General features: G+C 60.9%; 1 protein-coding gene across 1 annotated transcript; it reads right to left on the bottom strand.

Annotated features, from left to right (window-relative positions):
- Positions 1-350: 350 nt before the first annotated feature.
- Positions 351-14,670, bottom strand: LOC123350003 (immunoglobulin superfamily member 1-like). The gene is made up of 10 exons (XM_044988336.1): positions 14,643-14,670; positions 11,124-11,407; positions 10,789-10,851; positions 8,544-8,613; positions 7,399-7,689; positions 6,058-6,348; positions 4,080-4,360; positions 3,210-3,272; positions 1,273-1,456; positions 351-481 (listed from the first exon to the last, which is right to left on the bottom strand). Exons 1-10 carry the CDS (start codon positions 14,668-14,670, stop codon positions 351-353), a joined length of 1,686 nt encoding a protein of 561 aa, XP_044844271.1.
- Positions 14,671-17,371: the final 2,701 nt, after the last annotated feature.

Below are 17,371 nucleotides of genomic sequence, written 5' to 3'. Positions count from 1 at the left end.
ACGTGCCCTCGGCTGGAGCCGGTGACACAACAAACGGCCCATTCTCCCCTGCGACCCGCCGGGCTGTGCAGACACCGCCCTGGCTGCAGCTGGCACGGAGATCTGGGAGAACGGGAATCGTGGCCTGACGTGCCACAGGACAGGCACCTTCCTGTGTAAATACGGGGTGTCCTTAGTGATACAGGGCTGTCGGCAACACAACCTCGCTCCCCCCCAGCCCCGCCTCTGTTCTGCCCCCCCAGCCTGTGTCCTGGGGGTGAAGAGAGACAGCAGGTTAGAGGGGCCCATGTCACCGTGGGCTCAGCCCCTGGGGGGAGCAAGAGGCACAGAAGGGGGGGGGGTCACCTCACCTAGGGCACCTCCCTCGGGCGGCTGTAATAGGCCTCAGCCAGGGTCAGCCCCAGGATGAGCAGGGCCATGGCACCCAGCACCAGGCGGGCGATGTTGGCGTTGGTGAAATCCAGGCGCCCTGGGGAGGCTGCTGTGGGGGGAAAGGGAGAGTCACTCAGGGGCTCAGATGGGAAAATCAGCAGCTGGTGCTGCCCTTGGAGTGGAGCCACCAACCCCCCATCCAGCAGGTCTGGCCCAGCCCCCCTCTGGAGTCTCCCAGGCACCGCGGCTCTGGGGCCTCCCTGGCACCAGACCCCTCAGGGAGGCTGCGTCCTGCTGCCCCGGGGGGCTGAGCCTCAGTTTCCCCAGTGAACAGGGTGCCTGGGCAGTTGAACTGCCCCCTGAGCTACCTGGCACCCCTGTAGTGCCCCTCTGCCCACCCCCACAGGTGCCTCTGCCCCGGCCTGTCTGCTGTGCAGTGAGCCCAGCCCTGGGGTATCTCGGCTCCTGCCACACACAGCCAGGCAGTGCGGGCGGGGGGAGGCTGGGACGTCACTTGCTGCCCCCCCCCCATGTCCCAGCCATGCCCAAGGCCCAGCCAAAGGCAGCAGAACATCTACTGGGGGGTGGGTCGGAGATCTCCTGAGAATCCAGTGAGTGGAGGGCAAGGAGAGGGAATTCTGGGTAATTGTCACCCCCATTGCCAGGGGGACGTCATGGGGCCTAGGGAAGGGGGTAATAGCCCCAGCCCCCCTGTGCCCAGGAGGGCCCAGCACCCCAGACCCTGCCCCGCCCCTGGGATCCCCCACAGCTTCCTGGCAGGGACCTGCAGGGCAGGAGGCTTTGGGGGAGCTGGGGGCCTAGCAGTGGGGGAGGTGCAGGGGGGCTGTCTCTCCATCCCCCCATGTCAATGAGCCCCTCCCTGTGCTGTCTGGGCCCCACCCACCAGATTCACTGTCCCCATCCCTGCCCCAGCCGCTGGGCACCGTGAGCCTGTTTCCAGAGCTGGTTCGATGGTGATTCCCCCCAGCCCCAGTACCTGGCCCCGTGCTGCCCGGATGGGTGGGAGTCGGCGCCGCTCCAGGTTGGGTCGGGTCGGTTCCCCCCACAGAAATAGAACCAGCGTCTGTCGGGACAGAGGGAGGGGATGAAACAGCGACTCAGTGATCACCACCCACCCCCGACTCAGCATCAGTCGTCACTGTCAGCCCCGGGAGGGGAGTGGGGTTGAGGATGGGGGAGTGGGCTGGGGTGAGGGAGGGGTTATGGGCTCTGGGCTGGGAGTGCAGGCTCTGGGGTGAAGTGAGGATGAGGTGTTTGGGGTGCAGGACGTGGTTCTGGGTTGGGGCAGGGGTGCATCCAGTTTTGGTCCCCCCACTACAGAAAGAATGTGGACAATTTGGAGAGAGAGTCCATCGAAGGGTAATGAAAATGATTAGGGGGCTGGAGAACATGATTTATGAGGAGAGGCTGAGGGAACTGGGCTTGTTTAGTCTGCAGAAGAGAAGAATGAGGCGGGATTTGATAGCAGCCTTCAACTCCCTGAAGGGGGGTTCCAAAGAGGATGGAGCTCGGCTGTTCTCAGTGGGGGCAGATGATAGAACAAGGAGCAATGGTCTCAAGTTGCAGTGAGGGAGGTGTAGGTTGGATATTAGGAAAAAACTATTTCCCTAGGAGGGTGGTGAAGACTGGGCTCCCTAGGGAGGTGGTGGTGGAATCTCCTTCCTTAGAGGTTTTTAAGGCCCAGCTTGACAAAGCCCTGGCTGGGAAGATTTAGTTGGGGTTGGTCCTGCTTTGAGCAGGGGGTTGGACTAGAACCTCCTGAGGTCTCTTGCCACCCTGCTGCCTGTAAATTCTGAGTCCTGCATGGACATGTGACTTGCCCATGTGACTCCAAAACTCCATCTTGGAGCTGGGATTCTACACAGGGGGAGGGACGGGTGTCCACCCACAAGAGAAAATCTGTACCCCTAGGAGACCCCTTCATTTGGTCTTCAGCTGGCTCAGAGAGCCTCTCCACCCCAAAGGATACCTGAAAGAAAGTAGGACAAAGGACAGTAACTGCAGGGGTGTGAGTGATTGCTGGACCCAGACTAGAAGGAGACTCGTCTGTAAGAGGAAACTCACTGGAACTCCTCCGAGGGTGAGATTTTATCTGTATTCAGTTTTCTTACTGTATTAGTCATAGACTTGCGTGTTCTATTTTTATTTTCTTTGGTAATTCACTTTGTTCTCTCTGTTACTACTTGGAACCACTTAAATCCTACTTCCTGTATTTAATAAAATCACTTTTTACTTATTATTTAACCCAGAGTGTGTATTAATACCTGGGGGGGGGTGGAGAACAGCTGTGCATCTCTCTCTATCAGTGTTATAGAGGGCGAACAATTTATGAGTTTACCCTGTATAAGTTTTATACAGAGTAAAACTGATTCGGGGTTTGGATCCCATTGGGAGTTGGGCATCTGGTTGTTAGAGACAAGAAGACTTCTTAAGCTGCTTTCCGTTAAGCCTGCAGTTTGTGGAATGTGGTTCAGACCTGAGTCTGGGTTTGCAGCAGGCTAGCGGGTCTGGCTCAAACCAGGCAGGGCATTGAAGTCCCAAGCTGCCAGGGCAGGAAAGCAGGGGACGAAGTAATCTTAACGCATCAGTTGGCAGCTCCAAGGGGGTTTCTGTGATCCAACCTGTCACAAACCCTAGTCCCCACCGACCTGTGGCCGTCCATCCCCATGGATCTATCACCTTCTGTGTACAAGAACTGAACTCATCAGTTCTGTCTGCAGGGACCATCCCTGTAAAATGGCCCGAATGGCCCCGTGGGCATCTGAGTGGGGAGCCCTGTTCCCTGGGGGATGAATTGTTCCATTTCTCCCGCTCACCTTCTCTCGCCGGCTCTGTTGTGGGGGGATCCGGCTGCTGGGGCCCAGCTGGGTTGGTTCCCTCTGTGGGATTAAAAGGAGCATCGGCTGAGATGGGGGAGGGACGGAACCGAGCACCCAGGCCCGGCTGGGAAGGGGCTGAAACGGTGACACCGAATGGCCCACGGCCTGGCATTTCTTCTGGCTTTAATTGTCCGGGTTGGTGGGGAGCAAATTCAGCTCTGGGGCTGGTGCCAGCTGGGCAGCCCCTGGGCCCCCCACTCCTGTGGGAGTCCCCAGTGCAGGGTCAGCCGGGGGAGAATCCCCCGGGGAAAGGCCCCTGCTCTGCAGCTCCCCCTGGGCATAGGCGCCGACTTCTGCTTGTGCTGGTGGGTGCTCCCCGCTCAGCCCATGGCCCCACCCCGACTCCGCCCCTGCCCCACCGCCATTCCAACCCCTTCCCCAAAGTCTCTGACCCAACTCCACCCCCTCCCTATCCCTATTCCGACTCCTTCCCCAAATCCCCGCCCAAGCCCCGCCTCTGGGGGGGGGGAAGAGAAAAGGAGAAGCTTGGCTGCTGGTGAGTGCAGAGCACCCACTAATTTTTCCCCCGTGCGTGCTCCAGCCCCAGAGCACCCATGGGGTTGGCATCTATACCCCTGAGGGCAGGGATCCCTCCTCCCTGAGCCCCAAACCTCCAGCAGCTGCTGCTCTCCCCTGGCTGAAGAACCCACCAGTGACTCCGTCCCACTCCCAGGCTGGACGTCCCCTCTGCTGGGCTCATGGCAGAGCCTGGCTCCGAGTGTCCCATGAGGGCGAGAACCCTGAGGGTCCGGGTGGGTGTGGGGCTGGGAGCAGGGACGCGAAGCCGGGCCCCTCACCTGATACCACCAGCTCCACGGGGTCGCTGGGCTCCGACCAGACAGGCGGATTAGACTTGGTGCTATATTGGCAGCTGTAGCTCCCTGCATCTCCGCGGCGCACGTTGCGGATGGGAAACTCAGCCACGTCCCCTGCGGGGTCCATCAAGCGCCGTGTGTCCGGGTCTCCAGCTTTACTCAGAAGGAACCTCGCTCCCCGACACCGACACTCACACCGGATGGTCACGGCTCCCCCCAGGGTGACCTGCCTGCTGGGGCGCAGGGAGATGTTGGGTTTGGGGTACCTGGGCTCTGCAGGTAGGAGGAGACAGGCCGTGAGACCCAGACCCCGGCACGGTCACTGCGCCCCGTCCCCACAGCCCAGCCCCAGTGATGAGGCCGATACAGGGGCCTGCAGGGAGAGTCTCCTGGGTGCTTTTTCCCCCGAATCCAAGACAGAGAGAGCTGGGGTAGTGACACAAGAGACACGGGGTTCCCCACCCCTCAGCAGGTCAACGGCGCGGATCCATCTGCCAGGAGCCCAGGGAGGGGTGGCTGGGGCAGGGCAAGGAGAGGCCGAGGGGACCTAAGGCCAATTGTGTTTTATCTCCATCGGCTGGGGAAGGAGAAATCAGTTCAGTGGGGAATGATCACAAGTGGATTAGAGTTCGCTGGTGTAGCAGGAACTGCTGGGTAGGGTCACACTGGGAACTATTGCTGAGCTGCCTGACCAGTAACTACCACTGGCTGAATTAAACCCACTTCATGGGCAACAATTTACATTCATGGAGCCCCAGGAGCTGGAGTTGGAGCGTCCCAGGCACTAGGCCAGCCCCCAACAGGGCAACGGTCCCGTCGCAGATTCTGATTGCAGCTTCTATACGGCCGGAGTTTAGAGGCCGTGTTCTTAGGATGGTTGGTTGTATCTGGTGCAAGAAGATGGCTCCGTCTCTGTTGGCTGTTCTGAGTAGGGTGACCGGATATCCCGATTTTATAGGGACAGTCCTGATATTCAGGGTTTGTCTTATATACGCACCTAAAACCGTCCACCCCCCGTCCCCTGTCCCCCTAGTTCTCAGTTCCAGCTCAAATCAAGACAGCTAGTCCTCCATCCATGCCATCTCTGTCCCTTCCGAACGGGACTCTCTCCCTGCCAGCTCTGTGCCTGGCACCATTTGGATGACACAACTCAGGTCTGTGGGGGGCAGGAGCAGGCTTGGGGGGCAAGGGGAAAACCGTCCCTAGCATGAGCCGGCGGAGCAGAGCGCGTTGGGGCCGGGTCGCTCCACTTCCTCCTGCCCAGTGATTGCAGGGTGTGTCCGACCCCACACTCACGGGGCGGCGGGAAGTGGAGTGACCCGGCCCGAGCCTGCTTCACGCTGCTCCCCTGGCTTCCAGCCTTGGGGGGTAAAGGGGGAACTGCCCCCCAGCGTTCACTGGCAGAGTGGGCTGGGTCTGGGTCGCTCCACTTCTCACCACCCAGTGAGTGCCGGGCACGCCCGACCCCTGCCGCAGTCCCCTGGGGTGCAGCTCAGGGGAAGGGGTGGAGCTGGGGGGAGCAGGGGTGGGGGCTATGGGGAAAGGGTGGAGTGGGCGGGGGCAGCTTTCCTGGCCAGCTCAGCCGGCCGGCGGATCGGACTGGTCACTGGAGCAGCCCACAGCTGCTGAGGGCACCAGGAAATTTGGGGCAATTTGGTGCCAGCTGCGTAGTTTGCGTATGGGAAAGGATGGCCCTGTTTCTCACCCTACTTCAGCTGCCCAGGAATCCTGGGGGTCCTCCCCACTGTAGCTGTTTTGTGGCTGTTTTCAAGGAATCCCCCCCCAGCCCCAATTCTCCAGCAGCTGCTCCTTATCCCAGCTGGCAACCCCCCCGTGACTCCATCCCCCATCCCCAGCCAGGTGTCCCCTCTGCTGGGCTCAGGGCAGAGCCTGGCTCTGAGCGCCGAGATCCCCTGAGGGTCTGGCTGGGGGTGGGGCTGGGAATGGGGACGCTGAGCCGGGCCCCTCACCTGCAACCACCAGCTCCACGGGGTCGCTGGTCTCTGACCAGACGGGCGGGTCGGATTTGGTGCTATATCGGCAGCTGTAACTTCCTGCGTCTCTCTGGCTCACGTTGCGAATGGGAAACTCAGCCACGTCCCCAGCCGGCTCCGTGTCCTGCAGCGCGGTCGGGTTTCCAACTTTGTACAGAAGGAACCTCATGTTCTGGTGCCGATCCCAACACAGGACGGTCACGGCTCCCCCGAGGGTGACCTCCCCGCTGGGCTGCAGGGAGATGGAGGGTTTGGGGTAGCTGGGCTCTGCAGGGAGACGGAGACAGGCTGAGAGACAGACCCCGGCACAGTCACAGCGGCCCGGCCTCACCGTACAGAGACGGGGCCACTGGGAGAAAACCCAGCCAGAGGAACTGTGACGAAGTTGGAGATTTTTGTAGTGTTTTATATGAATAGTGTGTGTGCGCCTCAGTTTCCCCGTGTGCTGCATGTTTCACAAGGTGGTGGGAGAGGGTTTGTGGTTGCAGAGGACCAGGAGTGACCTCGCCTGGCAGATGGGACCCCCAGACAACGGCCTGGAGATGAGGAACCCAAACAACTGGTGACCTGGTGACTAAGAGGCCCACCCCAGCTTGGCAGCCAGCCGGTTCTGGCCAGTGGGAGGACAATGGGCTGAGGGGAGAGGACCCCAGTGACCTGACCAGCTGGTTCCAGCCAGAGGGGAACAAAGGGTGGAAGAGAGAGGGCCCCAGCGACCTGTTTACCTGGGGTGGAAAACAAAGGACAGGGGAGGAGCTGTTGGGGCAGGTGATCTCAGATGCCCAGCTGGGAAGCAGGGGGGCTCTGGGCTGGAGAGGGGGAGCAGGCAGAGCCCACCTGGCTGCAGGGGGACTGGGATGTGCTGGGCTGAGGGAGGCCAGGCCTGAGGCCCTGAGAGTTTCTTGGGCTGGGTTCAGACGCTCAATAAACCCTCCTGTTTTACACTGACTGAGAGTCGCTCCGGGCTAGAGAACAGGGTCCATTTCTCCCGCTCACCTTCTCCTTCCGGCTCCATCGGGGAGGGATCCGGCTGTTGGGGCCCAGCTGGGTCAGTTCCCTCTGTGGGATTAAAACGAGCATTGGCTGGGATGGGGGAGGGAACCGAGCACCCAGCTATCGGCCCTGAAACTCCAGCAGCTGCTGCTGCCCCCTGGCTGGGGAACCCCCCAGTGACTCCGTCCCTGCTCCCCATCTGGGCGTCCCCTCTGCTGGGCCCAGGGTGGAGCCTGACTCTGAGTGTCCCATTGGGGCCAAGACCCCCTGAGGGTTTGGCTGGGTGTGGGGCTGAGTGTGGGGATACCGATCCGGGCCCCTCACCTGCTACCACCAGCTCCACGGGGTCGCTGGGCTCCGACCAGATGGGCGGGTCCCACTTGGTGCTATATTGGCAGCTGTAGCTCCCTGCATCTCTCCGGCTCATGCTGCGGATGGGAAACTCAGCCACGTCCCCCACGGGGTCCACTGAGCGCCGTGCGTCCGGGTCTCCAGCTTTACTCAGAAGGACCCTCGCTCCCCAACAGCGACACTCACACCGGATGGTCACGGCTCCCCCCAGGGTGACTTGCCCGCTGGGGCGCAGGGAGATGTTGGGTTTGGGGTAGCTGGGCTCTGCAGGTAGGAGGACACAGGCCATGAGACAGACACCCTGGCATGGTCACCTGGGACCCGCAAACAACAGCCTGGAGCTGGGGAACCCCGTCATCTGGCGACCTGGAGACAAAAAGCCCCCCCGCCCCAGCTTGGCACTCAGCCGGTTCTAGCCAGTGTGGAACAAAGGACGGAGAAGAGGAGAGGACCCCGCTGACCTGACCAGTCGGTTCCAGCCAGAGGGGTACAAAGGACGGTTTAGAGCAGAGGAGGCCCAAGCAACCCTGTTTCCCTGGCCAGAAGAGAATGGACAGAGGTGGGGCCTGGGGGAGGTGATATAAGATGCCCAGCTGAAAGGACGGGGTTCTGGGCTGTCAGGGGAGAGCAGGCAGAGCCCATCTGGAGGCATGAGAGACTGGGATGTGCTGGGCTGAGGGAGGCCAGGCCTGAGGCCCGGAGAGTTTCCTGTGTTGGGTTCAGACACTCAATAAACCTCCTGTTTTACACTAGACGGGAGCGACTCTCAGCCAGAGACCAGGGTGGCATTATTCCCTCTGGGAGAGGCAGCCCCAGAGGTCCAGAGCAAGTGGACTCCCCGAGGGGGCCCATGACACAGTCAGGTGTGCTGAAGGCTCAGAGATGTTCTGTTCCTGGAGGCAGAGGAGCCTACGGCTTAACCCTCCGAGAGATTGTGGCCCCCGAGAAGGGCTGTCGCACTGAAGGGGGATCTTCCCCGGGACCGTGGGGAGCTGAGAGAGCACAGGCCTGAGAGTCCGTGACCACTCGGGAACAGCGTGGAGATGGCCTATAACCATCTCCTGAAGAAGGACCTTGCAGAGCTGTGCAGAGAGACGGCTGCACATTGGAAAGCTCACCGAGGCCCAGCTGATTAGAGCTATCGTCCTCTTCCAGCTGAGCAAAGAGCTGGTTGCTGACCCAGTTGGGCTGTGAGAGAGGCTGAGACCAGCCAGGTATCCCCAGGGCCCTCACCAATTCCTGGCCCAGGTGAGGCCATGAGGGAGGCTGGGAGCAGCCGGGCGTCCCTGAGACCCATGTCCCTGACCAGCAGGGGGTCTCCACCCGGCTCCCAGTGGGTGGATCTGAGACGGATGGAATTGCATCGGAGATTGAAGGAATCAGAGGACTGTGAGGGACAGGGAAGGCAGGAGGCAGAACAGCAGGAGATGAACTGGTGATGGTGGAGCTGAGAGGCAGAGGGACCCGTCCAGGGGTGAGTGAGGATGGACCCTAGGGTGCCAATTCTGAAGGGAACCTCGACACTAAATTGCTGCCCCAGGTTAAGGAGGGGGGAGATACAGGTGCCTGTCTCGTGGTCTTTGGGAAGGCTGGTAATTGGAGCCAGGCTGACCCTGCGGAAAGGCTCCGGCGTCTAGCCCCCTTTCTGGGTCCCAAGGCCATAGAGCTGTTTAGCCAGATGGGGGGGGGTGGCAGACTGGCTCCCACTCCCAGCCCCAGTGTATATATCTGCGTGTATCTCCTGGGCTCAGGCCCCTCGGATCCCCAGTGTGAGTGGAAGGTGATGGTCAATGGGAAAAAATTCCTGGGGTGGCGAGATCCTGGGACACAGAGAATAGTTGTCAGGCCCCGGGTGGTGTAGCAACGGCCATTATTAGGATCCAGAGTTAACAGTGTCTCATGGAATTGGTAGATAACAGAGTCAACACAGTGTTGATCTGAGTTGGTAAGGTCCAGGATTGACACCCCCCTGGGCAGCACCCCTATGAAGGGAAAGCCCTGCTTCTGAGCCGTTCCCGCCACGCTGTCTGCAGACTCAGGCCGACAGACAGGATACACGGGATCCTTATCCATCGCTCTCCATCCCCGGCCCCGTTCTCCCAGGGAAATATGCAACAAGCTGTGCCCCACACAGTTTGTGGGGCCCCTGGGGTGGGGCTGTGCACTGGGGGGGAAGCTCTCCTGGGCCCTGCCCCCACCAAGCCAATCTGGCATCTGCCCAGTGACACTCTCCTCATATGAAATGAGGCTGAGGGGGGTTTCAGATGGGGCATTCACTGTAGGGATCTTCCCTCATCCCACCCAACCAGCCCTTTGTGGCTTCCCCCCGGGGCAGCTCCTTGGACAGCACAAACCTGTTTCTGGGGGGGTTGATGGTGATTTCCTGCCCGCAGCCCCAGTACCCAGTCCCATGCTGCCTCGGTGGGTAGGAGCCAACGTAGTTCCCGGCTGAGTCGAGTCAGTTCCCCCTGCAGGAATAGAACCAACGTCTGTCAGGGGCAGGGGTGAGAAAGCTGGAACCCTAGTGTCTGTGGTTAGTTAAACAGGGACACATACCCCCACCCTCAACCAGCAATGGCGGCTCTTCCCTGGGCTGAGCCGGCATCTCTGGGGAGAGGACGGGATCCAGGCCGGTTCAGCACCCCCGGGATCCCAGAACGGGGAGGATCGGCCCAGCGAGACCCTGAGCGCAGATACAACCCCTGCCTGGCTCCACGGAAACCGGAACCAAAATCATTACTGACTAGTATTAATTACCAGGAGCCCCTGTCCTGGGCCAGCTCCCCCGTGTGCTCAGAGCTGTACAGACACACGACACACAGACAGTCTCTACCCCAGCCAGGTGCCATTCACACCTGGAGTGACTGTGGAGCAGGTCTGGGCGCGGCTGTTCCTATTTGGGAGGAGGAACGTCCCTGTGTCTGTAGAGCTACAGGGGAGCTTGTCTGCCAACCGGGGCTGTGTCAAACCAGGGGCGCTAATACCGACAGCCCAGACTCGCTCTGAGATCACTGGGGGGGTTGGGAACAACACGGGATTTGTCATTTCAGGTCCAGTTTTCATGTAGACAAGGTCTTAGTCCATCTTTCTATCCTGAACCAGACATGCAGCCATCTCTCCACCAGACCCATATTCCCACCGACTCATGGCCATCCGTCCCCACCGACCCATGGCGAGCCGTCCCCACCAGCCTCTGGCCGTCCATCTCATGGATCTGTCCATCACCCTCTAGCTAGAAGAACTGAACCCATCAGTTCTGTCTGCAGGGACCATCCCCCTCCAAACGGCCCGAATGGCCCCGTGGGCGTCTGAGCCGGGAGCCCTGTTCCCTGGGGGATGAATTGTTCCATTTCTCCTGCTCACCTTCTCCCTCCGGCTCCATCGGGGAGGGATCCGGCTGCTGGGGCCCACCTGGGTCAGTTCCCTCTGTGGGATTAAAACGAGCATCGGCTGGGACGGGGGAGGGAACCGAGCACCCAGCCATCGGCCCTGAAACTCAAGTGGCTGCTGCTGCCCCCTGGCTGGGGAACCGCCCAGTGACTCCATCCCCTCTCCCCATCTGGGCGTCCCCTCTGCTGGGCCCAGGGCTCAGGACGGAGCCTGGCTCTGAGCATCCCCTCAGCGCAGAGCCTCCCTGAGGGTCCGGCTGGGTGTGGGGCTGTGTGTGGGGACACCGAGCCAGGCCCCTCACCTGATACCACCAGCTCCACGGGGTCACTGGGCTCTGACCAGACGGGTGGGTCCCACTTGGTGCTATATTGGCAGCTGTAGTTCCCTGCGTCTCCCTGGCTCACACTGCGGATGGGAAACTCAACCACGTCCCCCACGGGGTCCATCGAGCGCCGTGCGTCCGGGTCTCCAGCTTTACTCAGAAGGACCCTCGCTCCCCGACACCGACACTCACACCGGATGGTCACGGCTCCCCCCAGGGTGACCCGCCCACTGGGGCGCAGGGAGATGTTGGGTTTGGGGTAGCTGGGCTCTGCGGGTAGGAGGAGACAGGCTGTGAGACACAGACCCCGGCACGGTCACTGCGCCCCGTCCCCACAGCCCAGCCCCAGTGACGAGGCCGATACAGGGGCCTGCAGGGAGAGACTCCTGGATACTTTTCCCCCGAATCCAAGACCGAGCGAGCTGGGCTAGCGACACAAGAGACACGGGGCCCCCTACCCCCCAGCAGGGCAACGGTGCGGATCCATCTGCCAGGAGCCCAGGGAGGGGTGGCTGGGCAGGCAAGGAGAGGCCCAGGCGACCTAGATGCCAATTGCGTTTTATCTCCATCGGCTGGGGCAGGAGAAATCAGTTCGGTGGGGAACGATCACAAGTGAATCAGAGTTCGCTGGTGTAGCAGGAACTGCTGGGGAGGGTCACACTGGGAACTATTGCTGAGCTGCCTGAACAGTAACTGCCATTGGCTGAATTAAACCCACTTCATGGTGTGACAAAGTTCCTCCTTTACCTTGGTGGGTCCTGCACTTATTGGCAGATTAGCTCACCTCGGTGATCTTCCCCTCTGGTGGAACCCACAGTCTGGGTCAAGAGTCATAGACTTTAAGGTCAGACGGGATCATCGTGATTGTCTAGTCTGACCTTCTGCACAATGCAGACCACAGAATCTCACCCACCCACTCCTGCAATGAACCCCTAACCTATGTCTGAGCTACTGAAGTCCTCAAATCATGGCTTAAAGACTTCAAGGTGCAGAGAATCTTCCAGCAAGTGACCCATTCCCCACGCTGGAGAGGAAGGCAAAAAACCCCAGGGCCTCTGCCAATCTGCTCTGGAAGAAAATTCCTTCCTGACCCCAAATATAACTGCTCCAGTGTCTGATCAGAAGTTGGGATGTTTCGGGGGGAACCCAGGCCCACCCTCTACTCCAGGTTCCAGCCCAGGGCCCTGTGGATTGCAGCTGTCTATAGTGCCTCCTGTAACAGCTGCATGACAGCTACACCTCCCTGGGCTACTCCCCATGGCCTCCTCCAGACACCTTCTTTATCATCACCACAGGACCTTCGTCACGGAGTGTGGGGGACCCAGGCCCTTCACCCCCGTGCTCCCTACGATTCACCAGGACTCTCAGCCAGCCAGTAAAGCAGAAGGTTTATTTAGACGACAGGAACACAGTCCAACACAGGTCTTGCAGGCACTGATAACCAGATCCCCCCGGTTAGGTCCATCTTGGGGGGCCTCCCAGCCCCCCCCCCCGGGGATCAGAGCTCGGTCTACCTGCTCCCCTCTCTTCTCCAGCCCACTTTCGACTCCCAGTCCTCTCCGGCCCCTCCTCTCTCCTCCGCCTCCTTCCTTTGTCTTCCCTGGCCAGAGGTGTCACCTCCCCTCCCCCAGGCCAAGCTCAGCTCACAGTTGAATTCCTGCATCTTCACCTAAACCTCTGGCTCTCCCCTCCCCCGCACAGACAGTCTGTGCTTCCTACTCCTTCACACCTCTCCCCCCTCCGAGACTGAACTGAGCGGGGTCACTCCAGCCAGTGACCCGGGGAAGTTCGGACCCACCTACAACCTTATGCCGCCCGCGCCCTTTCCCCACCCTAGTACCCCTGGGGTGCACGCGGGGCTGGGGCCTTCTCCCCACGTTCCAGTCTGGGGGGCTGTGATTCAGGCTCTCTCGGTTCAGAGCCCCCCTTCTGACCCTGGCCCCCCTCTGGACAGGCTCCTCGGGGCGGGGCCCGGGCCTTACAGCCATCTCCCCCCTGTCCCGGGCCTTCCTCCCCCTCTGGCAGAAGTCACAGGAGCGGCAGTGCTGCCAGACATGGGCAAAGACCCCAGGCCAGTAATAGTTCTGCAGCAGCCGCTGCTGGGTACACCAGGCTCCCGGGTGCCCTGAGGGGGACATGTCATGGGCCTGGCACAGCAGCTGGTGGCGATACTCCTGGGGTGCCACCAGCTGCCTCCTGATCCCTCCTGACTCCACTCCATCTTCCCTGGGGGAGCCCATTCTCGGTACAGGAGCCCCTTCTCCCACAGGAACCTTTTCCGGCCACCTCGTCCCATGGTCTGCCCCCCCCCCGAGGTTGGCCAGGTCCCTTATCCTCCGCAAGGAGGGGTCTGCCCGCACCGCGGCCTGGTACTCAGCCGCTGGGGCAGGGGCGGGGATCTGCTCTCTCTCACCGGCTGGGTATGGGGCCACAGCCTCTCTGAGCCCCGTCCCTGGGCGTTCCCTCCCTACCGGGTCAGGGTCCAGTGTCTCGGCCAAAGTACTTTCCCCGGGGTCAGGGTGCAGAGCCCTGCGTCGACCCTGACTACGGTTCACGGACAGGGTACCCTGGGTGTTACTTGGCCAGTCCTCGAGGTCCCCCCCCATTAACACCTCCGTGGGCAAATGTGGGTGCACTCCCACGTCCTTGAGGCCCTCCTTGTCCCTCCACTTCAGGTGCACCCTCGCGACAGGCACCTTGAATGGGGTCCCGATCACACCCCTCAGGTTCAGGTAGGTGTTGGGCACCATCCGATCTGAGCCCACCACCTGTGGCCGGGCCAGCGTCACCTCTGCGCCCGTATCCCAGTACCCAGTGACCTCCTTCCCGTCTACCTCCAGGGGAACAAGGCACTCGCTCCGGAGGGGTAGTCCCGTGCCCACCCTGTAAACCCCAAACTCAGGGCTGGGAGCATCCAGCCCCTTGGAGGGGTCAACCCGGGGCCCCCCTCCCTCCTTCGCAGGGGGTACGCGGCCCACCCCCCTTTCGTGCGAACGCTGCCCCTCATCCGGCTGGGTCTCTACCAAGTTGACCCGGTGTGGGGTTGGTCTGCTCAGTTTGTCCCGGAGCTTGGGGCACTGGCCCCGTACGTGGCCCGGTTGGCCACATTGATAGCAGCCCATGTCTCGTGGGTCCCCTCGAGTGGGACGGCTGGACCTGACGCCAGATGCTTCCCTTTGGTGGGGGCCCTCCCTCGGCTCCTTCTGGGAGGTCCCATGGTGACTCTCTCTCTGCGTTGAGGCAGACCTGCTCCTTCGAGACGCCTCCCTGCCATCCCCCGCCCGACTGTCCATGTATTGGTCGGCCAGCTGGCCTGCATGCTGCGGGTTCTCCAGCTTCCGGTCCATCAGCCACTGCTTCAGGTCAGATGGGCACTGCTCATACAGGTGCTCCAGTACAACTAGGTCAAGCAGGTCCTCTCTAGTTTGGGCCCCGGCTGTCCACTTGCGGGCGTACCCCTGCGCCCGGTTGACCAGTTGTAGGTATGTGCCCTCCCGGGTCTTACGTTGGCCCCGGAATCTCTTCCGGTACATCTCCGGGGTCAGCCCAAACTCACGGAGCAGGGCCTCTTTGAACAGGTTGTAGTCCCGCGCCTCCGCCCCTTTCATTCGGCTGTACACCTCCACGGCGGTGGGGTCCAGTAAGGGGGTGAGGCGCCGGATCCTGTCTGCAGGGTCAACCTGGTGCAGCTCACAGGCATTCTCAAAGGCCGTCAGGAAGGTGTCTATGTCCTCCCCCTCCTTACGCGGGGCCAGGAAGTTCGTACCGAAGCTCTTTGAAGGCTTGGGCCCCCCCTCACTCACCGCAGCCGGGGCCTCCCTGTTGTTCAGTTGGGCCATGGCCAGCTCATGTCTGCGCTGCTCCTCCTTCTCCCTTGCCTCGAATTCACGCTGCCTCTGCCGGTCCTCCATCTCCATCTCCTTCAGTTGTATCTCTCTCTCCAAGTCCAGCCGCCTGAGTTCCACGGAGGCCGAGCGTCGCCGGGACGACCCCCTGCTGGCCGGGGGGGTCACGGTGCCCTCGGTAGTTGGGCTCCTCCTCCTCCCCCTTCCCCTAGGCCTAGGGGTGGGAGGTCTCGGGATGCCCTCAGCGGCCGGCTGACCACTCCCAGTGGGTACAGACACTGGTGCCTGTGCTGCATCTGCCCGGCTGCTTCCCTCAGAGACCGGGTCCGGTTCATTGACTCGGTCTCTCTCCTCCAGCCGGGCAATCAGCTGGGCCTTGGTGAGCTTCCCACAGTGCAGCCCCCTCTGCTTACACTGCTCCACCAAGTCGCACTTGCGCTGCGTGGAATACATCTTCCTGCTGGCCGCTCGCAGGCCGGGGTGCTCGCCGCTCCCCACGGGTTCCAGGGGGACCCCTAGTGTGCCAGTCCTTGAGGTCACCACCCCTCTGCCAGGGTCGAGCTGCAGACTCCTCTGCCCCTGGGATCGCTTGCTGTGATCCCCCGGGGGACCCTGTTACTGCAAAGTCCTTCTCTCTGGTCACACTCGCCCGGGGGTGAATCGCCCCTTCGTTTTACTGCTCCCCAGTCACTTACTGCAGGAAGTGCCGTCCGCGGGGTGCAGTCGATCCCACCGCTACCACCAGTTGTCACGGAGTGTGGGGGACCCAGGCCCTTCACCCCCGTGCTCCCTACGATTCACCAGGACTCTCAGCCAGCCAGTAAAGCAGAAGGTTTATTTAGACGACAGGAACACAGTCCAACACAGGTCTTGCAGGCACTGATAACCAGATCCCCCCGGTTAGGTCCATCTTGGGGGGCCTCCCAGCCCCCCCCCCGGGGATCAGAGCTCGGTCTACCTGCTCCCCTCTCTTCTCCAGCCCACTTTCGACTCCCAGTCCTCTCCGGCCCCTCCTCTCTCCTCCGCCTCCTTCCTTTGTCTTCCCTGGCCAGAGGTGTCACCTCCCCTCCCCCAGGCCAAGCTCAGCTCACAGTTGAATTCCTGCATCTTCACCTAAACCTCTGGCTCTCCCCTCCCCCGCACAGACAGTCTGTGCTTCCTACTCCTTCACACCTTCCTCCTGGTGTCTGATAACGCTTGTACTCCTCAGTCCTCCAGTAGCCCAGCCCAGCCCAGCCCAGCCCAGCCTCTCAACTCCTTGCACCTCTTGCTCCCAGCTCCTCACAAGCCCCCTCCCCAAACTGAAGTGAGCTCCTTTTTAAACCCAGGTGCCCTGATTAGCCTGCCTTGATTGGCTGCAGGTGATCTAATCAGCCTGTCGGCCTGAATTGGTTCTAGCAGGTTCCTGATTACTCTAGTGCAGCCCCTGCTCTGGTCACTCGGGGAACAGAAAATGACTCATCCAGTGACCAGTATATTTGCTCTCTAGCAGACTCCTGTACCCCACCAGTCTGGGTCTGTCACAATGGGCAACAATTTACATTCATGGAGCCCCAGGAGCTGGAGTTGGAACGTCCCAGGCACTAGGCCAGAACCCATCGCTCTACGGTCCCGTCGCGGCTTCTCTGTTCCTAGGCTGGTTTGTTGTATCTTGAGCCATCCCCTTGTGCCGTCTCTGTTTGCTGCTCTGAGCTCCAGCTCAGATACCTGCAGCGATTTCTCCAGGCGATGGGTCGGCTTCTCAATGCAACAACTGTCCCTCCGCTGCTTTTTCTAGAGTCCCTTTGATCTCAGACAATTATTCTCTTCCTGTCACTGCACCTGAAGGTGCTGGGCGGACGTTGTGTCCGTACTATTTGCTTCACTTTCGCTGCAGCTCACGTCCTCCTCATTTCTTCAGCCCGTTTCTCTTTGCTCGCAGCCCATTTCTGTCACGTTTCATTCGTACTTCGCTTCCCTTGTGGTTTTCTAACAATGACTTAGGTACTTAGAGACTCTTTTTCCTTCATGTTTCACTGCCCGGTTCTTCCTTTAACTTTCCCCCTCCTGCCTCTGTCTTTCCTCTCTCTGCCTCCCCCTGTTCCTGCCATCTCTGCCCCTTCCCAACGGGACTTTCTCCCTGCCAGCTCTGTGCCTGGCCCCTTCGATGACACAGCTCGGCCACCGGGTCCCTTTCCACTGGCTCCCGCTCGCTGGGTCCCTGCGTTTCTGGTGCCGGTTGGTACCTCGCTGGCTGCTGGTGTCTCTCCCCGGCGCTGGGCAGCCTCCCTCCAAACTCTACCAGCCATTTCCGCCAGCAGCGCTGGGGGTGGGGGGAGGAGCTGCTGGCTGCTGTCCCCCGCTGGTTTCTTTCTCTCCCCACCACAAAAAATCCCGCCCCAGGCTCGAG

Source organism: Mauremys mutica, chromosome 15, assembly GCF_020497125.1.
Source record: "Mauremys mutica isolate MM-2020 ecotype Southern chromosome 15, ASM2049712v1, whole genome shotgun sequence".
Classification (NCBI taxonomy): Eukaryota; Metazoa; Chordata; order Testudines; family Geoemydidae; genus Mauremys; species Mauremys mutica.
Note: the sequence above shows the minus strand (reverse complement) of the source record. Positions and strands in the feature narration are given on the sequence as shown.